Source organism: Lepidochelys kempii, chromosome 1 (assembly GCF_965140285.1).
Source record: "Lepidochelys kempii isolate rLepKem1 chromosome 1, rLepKem1.hap1, whole genome shotgun sequence".
Classification (NCBI taxonomy): Eukaryota; Metazoa; Chordata; order Testudines; family Cheloniidae; genus Lepidochelys; species Lepidochelys kempii.
Window position 1 is genome coordinate 7,708,168 of NC_136380.1, and position 10,022 is coordinate 7,718,189.

The 10,022-nt window shown below is 46.9% G+C and overlaps 1 protein-coding gene across 1 annotated transcript; it reads right to left on the reverse strand.

Annotated features, from left to right (window-relative positions):
• Positions 1-1,518: 1,518 nt before the first annotated feature.
• LOC140898014 (olfactory receptor 51G2) lies at positions 1,519-2,454 on the reverse strand. Its single transcript, XM_073311430.2, has one exon. The coding sequence runs from the start codon at positions 2,452-2,454 to the stop codon at positions 1,519-1,521; it is 936 nt and encodes a 311-aa protein (XP_073167531.2).
• Between the last annotated feature and the right edge of the window lie 7,568 nt (positions 2,455-10,022).

Genomic DNA, 10,022 nt, shown 5'->3' on the forward strand with positions numbered 1-10,022 from the left:
AACTGAGGCACCCCTACAGTATTCAGAGGAAACATTAAGAACAGTCCCACTTTGTCACACTGAGGCAGTGTGTTGGGATGTTGTATCAGGTCAGGGCTCTGGCTGGGGTGGGGCCAGAGATGAGGGGTTCAGGGTGCAGGGTGGCCTGTAGGCCTGGGGGTGGAGCCAATGGGTTCGGAGTATGGCAGGGGGTTCTGGGCTGAGGCAGGAGGTTGGGGTGTGGGAGGAGTCAGGAATTCAGGCTCCAGGCGGCACTTACCTCAAGCAGCTCCTGGAAGCAGCAGCATGTCCCCCCTCTGGCTCCTATGGGAGGTGCGGCCAGGTGGCTCTGCATGCTGCCCTGTCTGCAGACTCCACCCCCGCAACTCCCATTGGCCATGGTTCCTGGAAAATGGGAGCTGCAGAGCTGGTGCTTGGGGCAGGAGCAGTGCACAGAGCCTCCTGGATGCCCCTATGCCTAGGAGCTGGAGGAAGGACATGCCACGGCTGCTGGGAGCCACATGGCACCAAGCAGGCAGGGAGCCTGCCGTAGCACCACTGTGCTGCCAACTGGACTTTTAATGGCCTGGTCAGTAGTGCTGACTAGAGCCACCAGGGTCCCTTTTTCACCAGGCATTCTGCTCGAAAACCGGACCCCTGGCAAACCTAAGAGGAGGAGAAGGGGGTAGCAATTCAGGGGAGGTCACCCTACACTGAATGGGCTGGGCTGGGATAGGAGTTAGCCATGCCTCTGTGTGGAAGCTGAGGCCCATTTCCACCCCTTTGCATTGCTGGGGCAGCACAAATGGAGCAGATGAGGAGGGAACCTGGGCCTGAGTCTCTTGCCAGGACTCCTGTTTGTCAAACCCTCACTCACACATGCAGCTCTGCCCTGCCTCGATAGGGAGTGGACTCAGCAAGCGTGTGGTGTGCAGAGCCATCAACAGGGGTGGTGGGGGTGGGCTGCCTGAGCGGCCTTTCCTGACATGGCCTCTGACATGACTCAGTCACAAACACCTGGCTGAGGGCGTGGGGGAAGGGTGGGTGTCCGTGCCCCTTGAATAGCCCCTGTCCACAGCTGGTGCAGGAATCATGGATCACACAGCTCCCAGAGCTCAGCTTTTCTCATGGCCCCTGGATGTTTAACCAGAGACGGGAGAGTGACAGGCCAGGAGTAATGGGAAACAACATCTACATCCCTTCTCTTTATTGACTGTATCAACAGGAATTCTGAGGTTGGAGCAGGCACCGATATGGCTCTTTATGGGCCAATATCCCACTAGTCCCCTAGCTATTGATGAGCGCAGTCACTTTGCAAATGCTGCTGCCTGCCTTGGTCTCCTTCCCCCAGTGTCCTGTCCTCCCTCACCAGCCGCTCTCCCACTGCTCCAGACCTTAGATCCCATCTGAACCTTTCCCTATAGAGTGGAGATCAGTAGCTCTTGTCCTCCCAGATGCAAGTGTCCAGGATGGAATAGGTGGCCTTTGTTTTTTGTCTCCCATGTCACCAGTGCTGGAGCCTGGTGATGAACTGACCCTTCACTTGACAAACACCCTGATTATCCTCGCACGAAGGTGTTTGCTTTTCACGCTGTACACAATTGGGTTCATCAGGGGCGGGACTACTAGGTAGACATAGCCAATGAGAATTGGAAGCAAGGGAGAAGAGTTCTTCGCGAATCTGTGTATCACAGACAAGCCGAGCACTGGCACGTAGAAGAGAAGGACGGCACAGAGGTGGGAGACGCAGGTGCTCAGGGCCCTGAGGCGCTCCACGTGGGACGCAATGCTCAGCACTGTTTTGAGGATCATCACATAAGAGAGGAAGATGAGCAGCGAGTCCAGCCCTACCGTGGAGACTGTAACAAACAAGCCATAGATGCTGCTGACACTGATCTCTGAGCAAGCGGCCTTCATGACCTCCTGGTTTATGCAGTAGCAATGGGAGAGGACACTGATTCGACAGTATCGGTAGCGTTTCAGGAGAAAGGGGAGTGGGAATATTACGGCCACCCCTCTTAGCACAAACACTAGCCCCATCTTGGCTATTCTTGATGGGGTTAAGATGGAAGCATATCTCAGCGGGTTATGGATTGCAACGAAGCGGTCAAAGGCCATCAGTAGGAGTATGGAGGATTCAGTGAACGAAAACGAGTGGATGAAGAACAGCTGGGCAAAACAGGCATCAAGGCTGATCTCCCTAGAGTTAAACAAGAATACGGCCAGTGTTGACGGTATGGTGGATATCGATAAACCAAGATCTGTGACAGCCAACATGGAAAGGAGAATGTACATGGGCTCATGGAGGGTTGGATCTGTTTTTATAATGAACAGAATGACTGAATTTCCTAATATTGAAATAACATATATTAAGCAGAAGGGGATGGAAATCCAGAGATGGACGTCTTCCTGCCCAGGTATCCCAGTGAAAAATAACACTGCAGAGTTGAAGTTGGTGTCATTGACAGCTGACATAATGTACTGGACAGGTCCGAGGAGTTTTGAACTTTCCTTCCTAAAAGGAAAAAGAACAGGAGACTAGATGATATTTAATGAGACATCATTCTGCTCTGAGTGCAAGTCTAGAGATTTTCAAGAGCTCAAGGAAGATCAGCAAAGACATAGTCTTGGATTTACACCACTGTTAGGAAGATAGGCGCTGCCAGGCTGGATTAGACCTATAGTCCATCTAGCCAATATTCAGTGGCCACCATGAGATGCTGCAGAGGAAGGTGGAAGAAGCCTTGCAGTAGGCAGCTATGAGATAACCTGCTCCCAGGGAAACTTTCCCCCTGTCACCCACTAGTTAGACATATTTTGTGGTGTAAATCAGGAAGATTTAGAGCTCTTCCAGACTTTTTTAAAACAATCCTCATTCCTATAATTGTATTTTCTGGATACCCATATAAACATCCCGTCCCTCTTTGAATCCTGCTAAACTCTTGGTTCCATTGATATCTTGTGGCTGTGGGTTCCGCAGCATACTTGAGCATTGTATCGTGACCTTCCCACAAACACCCTTTCTGGCCCTCCACTCCTGAGTGTGGCCCATTGTATCATGCCATAGCAAATGCCTGGTGAAAACTTATCTGTGTAGCCCAGTGGACCAGCTTATCTCTATTACATACACTGCTTTTCATTATATTTTGCTTTATTATATTCAACTGTAATGGACCCTACAGGCTCGTATCCTGTAAGACATTGTCTTCAGCAGTTAGCATGAGGCCTGACGCCTATGAACTTTGGCATAAATAAACTTAGGTAACCCACAAGTTATGGGGAACTGGAAGTAAAGTGTAGGGAGGGGAATTTTATCCATAACGCTATCAGCCAACCATAGAACATGAACAGACACCAGCTTCTGGAAAGTTTTGGATGGAACATCTGACCGCAAAAGTGCCATGACAATGAATTGAGGTATATGATAATGGGGTGAAATCATAAATACACTAACCTATAGAAGAAGGACACCTTAACATTGGTAAGGGAAGGATATATGTATAAGGAACAGGGGAGAAACCCCTATTAAATATGCATTCAACATGTTGACCTTGGGAGGGGCCAGAATGATGGCCACTGGTGAAGATGAGAACGGTGACAGTGATGAGGAAGATAATGGCTAACATTTCAGGTTATTCAGCAAGGGATGGTGTCAATATGGATATTCAGATGTGCATTCTGTGTTATCTCTATCTACCTTACTGTGTCTGTGACTTTGCTAAATGTATTAATAGATTATTTATTTGTAAATATAAAAAGTTCCTATAGTGTGAGTGTTGCACCTGGGCACATCAGGGTTCCCAACCCTATGATCACTTTCATAAGAATCTGACCGGGCCTGATCTTGGGACCAGAACCTGTCAACCCTCAAAGTGATAACTGAGAATTTTATTCATAATTTTTAGATCAGGCTACATCTGTCCTGCATTCAAGCAATTTATAAACATGGAGTGGTTCATTATATATATTCTTTATCTTCTCCACTCCTGAGAGTCCAAATTATGCCACTGCCTCTTTGTAGCACATGGGATAAATTCTTAGGACCAGATTCTGAATTCAGTAGTATTGACTTCAATGGTTTCACTCCAGATTTACATGTGTAAATTCGATCAGAACCGGGCTCTATTAACTTTCCCTTTCCAAATTCTCCCAGTGATGCTCTCGGACCCCCAAGAATCCCTCCAAGAGAGAAGCTGAAGTTCTTTGCCTGGCCAATGTTGACTGACTCCAGAGAGTTTGTTCATCCTATAGGCTTCTCTTTATCCTCACAGGACCTGCAGCCTCTCCCCATGCAAGGGTCTGTTGATGATTTCAGCCATGCTCGTGTAACAGGTGACGGGTGTAAATTACATACAAGCGCTATTACGCTTCCCTTTTCTGCATCTCAGCTCTATGCTTTGCTGAAACACTGATGAGCAGTTCTGGTCTCTCAGGACTTTTTGGAAAGTCAAGCATGTGTATTGCAGAGGTATTTTGTGCCTGAATGTAAGTGTGAGAAAAAGCTTCTGGTCAGTTATCAGGAGACAGTATCGTCCAACTGTTCACTGAACAAACAGTTAATAGCACAAACCCATTGCACACAGTATTTGGAGTACTTCTAAAATACTTTCTACAGCAAAAGTTATAACATTTACACATCTATGGTATCGCTCACACATAAACCCGTTCTTTCCCCTTTGATCTTCCTTCAGAGATGATTTCTCAGGTTGGAGTGAGACTTAAAATGTAGTGTCTGTCATCTGGATTTCTTCAGACCCTGAACAAATTGCAGCGTCTCAGCCCTCATTCAATCGTTTGCCAGCAAACAAAAGTCTAGTAGCTCCCCTGTCCCTCGGTTAATAGCTGACTGGTTCTCCTCAGGTTCTGTTCTGTCAGTTTGTAGCCTGTATCCGGAGTGGTAACAGGCATTGGGATCAGTATGGAAAATATTCATGCCCTGGGCTCTCACTCTCTATTTTTCAGCGTTTTTCATTTGTGGAGCCCTAACAAATTTCAAATTTCAAATTTCAAATGTGAATACCTTTGGAAATCTTAGACATTGTCTTCAGACCCTCAGTGGCCCACAAATCACAGACTGAAAACCAGTGGTCTAGTACATAGTACATAGTAACCCCAGCACTTGTTATTCAGCCACAAAGAGGGTTTGCAGGAAGTAGATTTCAAAGCCAGGTGTATGTGAAACTTCATTTCCCATGTGAAATAGTCTACTGCTCTCTGACAGCCTATGTCCTGTATTTGTAAAATCTGTAGCACCCGGGAACGGCATAGTGACAGACATGGGGCTAAGCTGCCACAATGAATGTGTATTTAAACCCAGGTCTGGGGATGTTTGCTATAGAGCTATATTCGGTTAACTATTGGGGTGTTGATGTTATGGTTGTAGTGGGTGAAACCACTCTGGCTCACCTTAGTTTCATAGCAGGCTGCTGGAAAATAAGCTGGAAGGGAAGCAACAGCTCAAGAAAAGCCATCTCTCAGTCAGCACTTCAAGGAGGTTGAGAGACCCCACAGAAGCTACAAGCTGGGAAGAGCCTAGTTCTGGGCCTCAGCCACATTACACAGCTTATTTTGCCATCACTGGGAGTCTGTCCAGAGGTGGGGCAACTGTTACTGAGAAGCTTTTCAGACTGACAGGCACAGACAGCGCTGGAGAAGTCTGAAGGCCCTCAGCCTGCCTGAGTCCCCGTCAGAGCGGGAGGGCTTGGGGACAGAGAAGAGAACAGACTATTGTTTGAAAACTCCCTTGTTCTCCCTACTGCTGAGATTAAACAGTATTTTGGTTCTCGAAGGCTGGCTGGTCACTCGCCCCACCACTAGTCACAGACTCCCAGAGGGAAGAACCGCAGGTGCCGAGCCCACTGGGACCTGCTCGGCAAGCACAGTCGACCCGCAGTGAGCTGTAGTCCAGGGCCGAGTCTGAGGCGGGGAGAACCATGGGATTCCACCCCATGAGAGGGCAGGGTATGAGGCCTGACATGTGGACTCAGAGACCTGAGAGAGGGTAGAGATGTAGGTAGCCCTGTAACTCAGAGGGGTATCTAGAGGGAAGAATTGCTGTAGCCCTCAGCCAGTCAGGAAACAGAAATATGCCCTATTAGATCTGTTACCACAGAGCAACACAGCTCTGAATTCCCGCCTTCACAATCGAGCCAGAGAATAAAAGCTTTGAAAATACATTTGCTGATTAAATTTCCAGGAGTAAATAAACCTGAGGCCATTTGGGAACTAGCTATTGATATTCCATGGGGTCTCCTGTCACTCAGCCCCTGGCGGGATCGGGCCCAGAGCACACGAGACCCCTAGAGAAATCCTGACTCAGGCCATGAGGGTTTTAACACTCTGCTTTCTGTGTAGCTTGAATGACCCACCGAGGAACCTGGGCACATGTCGGGGAGGGGTTCCCAAGCTACCAAGTGCTGCCTGCCCTCCAGCCCCTGTCAGTGAGTCACTCTGACCGCCCCGCTGAGTCCTCTGCTGCTGCACAGAACATCTGCCAATGGAAACAGCTTCCAGCCTTTACCCTTCACTTCACATTTTAAATATAGTGAAACCTGCCAACATACCCAATTCCTGCTAGAAGAGGAGCCACCAGAGGTGTTCATCCTAGAGGACAAGGAGCCATCGGAGCGGTTGCATGGGCAGCAGGCAGTATCTGTTCAGACAGGGAGGCAGGTGTCTTTATGAAGCGTGCCGGCACATTCCCTTGGGGGCCACTTGGCCATCAGGGAACCTCAGCTGTTTGGCTTAGTGTGCACCAGCTTTAACCCTTGGATCATTCCAGTAGGAGAAAAACTTCTCACCTGTCAGGGTGGTTAAGCACTGGAAGAAATTGCCCAGGTATGTTATGAAATCTCTATAATTGGAGATTTTTAAGAACAGGTCAGACAAACACTGGTCAGGAATGGTCTATATAATACTTAGTCCTGCCACGAGTACAGGGGACTGGGCAGGACCTTTTGACCTTTCCATACCCAGAGTGAAGCCATAGACTCCGTCACTCCAAACTTCATTTATGTGACGAGGACGAAGCCAGATGAAAAGCCTCCAGTTTCTCTTGGGGATCCAGGCAGCTGCCGCTGGGCAGTATAGTCATAACTGAGCTTTCAGAGAAAAATGATCCGTTGAATGGGTGAAAAGGAAACATTTTTGTCTGAGTCAAAATTTTTCATGGGGGAAAAAACCTCTCTGATTTCCAGTCCAGCTCTAGCTCAAATAATGCACCTCTGTCCCTCGTGCTACAGGACCACACCCCTAGGTGGCAGCACTCGCCCTCCAACAGCCTCTCCCACACTCAGCACCCCCCTGGACTTCTGCTAGGGTGGCTACCCCAGCTCTGTAACAGAGGGAGCCCCTGGAAATGGCTTGTCTGCAGCAGCCCATCCATCAGTACCTTTTCCAACTCCAGTATAGGGAGATGGGGCAACCAGAACAGCGAGCAGTATTCAAGGTTTGGGCATACCGTGGATTTATATGGAGGCAACATGATATTTTATGTCTTATTTTCTACCCCTTTCCTAACCGTTCTTCACATTCTGTTAGTTTGATTTGGTTTTGGTTTTTGACTGCTGCTGCACATTGAGTGGATGTTTTCAAAGAACTATGGGTAATGACTCCAAGATCTCTTTCTCGAGTGGTAACAGCTCATTTACACCCCATCATTTTGTACGTGTAGCTGGGATGATGTTTTCCCACGTGCGTTACATTCCATTTGTCAACACTGACTTTCATCTGCCATTTTGTTGCCCACTCACCCAGTTTTGTGAGATCTCTTTGTAATCTGTTTGGGATTTAACTATCTTGAGTAATTTTGTCTCGACTGGAAATTTTCCCACCTCACTGTTTACCCCTTTTTCCAGATCACTTATGACTATGTTGAACAGCATGGGTCCCAGTACAGATCCATGTGGGACACCACTAGTTACTCCTCTCCATTCTTAAAAATGACCATTTATTTCTGCCCTTGGTTTCCTATTTTAACCAGTTACTGATCCATGAGAGGACCTTTCCTCTTAACTCATGACAATTTACTTTGCTTAAGAGCCTTTGGTGAGGGACCTTGTCAGAGACTTTCTGAAAGTCCAAGTACACTGTATCCACTGGATCCCCCTTTCCTACATGTACCAAGATCACTTCTGGAGCCTTTTTAAAAAATCAGCATTACATTAGCTCTCTACCAGCCACCTGGCACAGAGGTTGATTTAAGTGATATGTTACATACCATGATTAATATTTTTCAATTGAATATTTGCGTTCCTTCAGAACTCTTAGGTGAATCCCATCTGGTCCTGGTGAATTATTATGGTTTAATTTGTTCCAAAAACCTCCTCTAACGATACTGTGGGACAGTTCCTCAGATCTGTCACCTAAAAAGAATCAGGTGCGAGAATCTCCCTCATATCCTCTGCAGTGAAAACTGATGCATTTATCCTCCCTGCAATAGCTTCATCTTCCTTGTCTGCTCCTTCAGCACCTCGAGCGTCCAGGGGACCCACTCACTCTTTGGCCGGCTTCCTGCTTCTGGCATACTTTGAAAAAAAATTGCTGACAGTTTTTGTGTCTTTTTCAAGTGGTTCTTCAAATTCTTTTTTTGGCGTGCCTAATTCTACTCTTACACTTGACCTGCCAGAGGTTATGCACCTCTCTATTTTCCTCAGGACGATTTGACTTCCAATTTTTAAAAGATGTCTTTTTGCCTCTAATCACCTCTTGTACTCTCTTGTTTAGCCACAATGGTGTTTTTTGGACATCTTCCTGGGGTTTCTTCTGTGGTGGTGGTTATTTAGTTTGAGCTTCTATTATGATGTTTTTAAATTATTTCCATGCTGCTTGCAGGCACTTTACTCTTGTTACTCTTCCTTTTAATGTCCGTTAACTAACTACCTCATTCTTACGTAGTTCCCCTTTCAGAAGTTAAATGTTACCCTGGTGAGCTTTGTTGATATTTCCCTCCCTACAAGGATGTTAAATTGAATTACATTATAGTCACTATTACCAAGTGCTGCAGATATATTCACCTCTTGGACCAGACCCTGTGCTCCACTTAGGACTAAATCAAGAATTTCCTCTCTCCTTGTGGGTTCCAAGTCTAGCTGCTCCAGGAAGCAGTCATTAGTGGTACCTAGAATTTTCTCTCTGCATCCCGTCCTGAGGTGACAAGGGGCATAGCGAGCAGATCGAGGGACGTGATCGTCCCCCTCTATTCGGCATTGGTGAGGTCGCATCTGGAGTACTGTGTCCAGTTTTGGGCTCCACACTACAAGAAGGATGTGGATAAATTGGAGAGAGTCCAGCGAAGGGCAACAAAAATTATTAGGACTCTGGAACACATGACTTATGAGGAGAGGCTGAGGGAACTGGGATTGTTTAGTCTGCAGAAGAGAAGAATGAGGGGGGATTTGATAGCTGCTTTCAATTACCTGAGAGGTGGTTCCAGAGAGGATGGTTCTAGACTATTCTCAGTGGTAGAAGAGGACAGGACAAGGAGTAATGGTCTCAAGTTGCAGTGGGGGAGGTTTAGGTTGGATATTAGGAAAAACTTTTTCACTAGGAGGGTGGTGAAACACTGGAATGCATTACCTAGGGAGGTGGTAGAATCTCCTTCCTTAGAAGTTTTTAAGGTCAGGCTGGGATGATTTAATTGGGGATTGGTCCTGCTTTGAGCAGGGGGTTGGACTAGATGACCTCCTGAGGTCCCTTCCAACCCTGATATTCTATGATTCTGCGATTCTATGACATGCACCTAATCAATACAGGGATAGTTGAAATCCCCTATTATTATTGGGATTTTTTGTTATTGTAACCTCTCTAATGTCCCTGAGCATTTCACAGTCACTGCCACCATCCTGGTCAGTAATATATTCCTATTGCTATACTCTTATCCAAGCATGGAATTTCTATCCATATTCTATGGTTCAGTTTGATTCATTTAAGATTTTTCCTATATTTGACATTCTCTTTCTTTCACACATAGTGCCACTCCCCTACCAGCACAACCTACTCTGTCATTTCTAGTCTACATTTTGTGCCCTGGTATTACCCTGTCC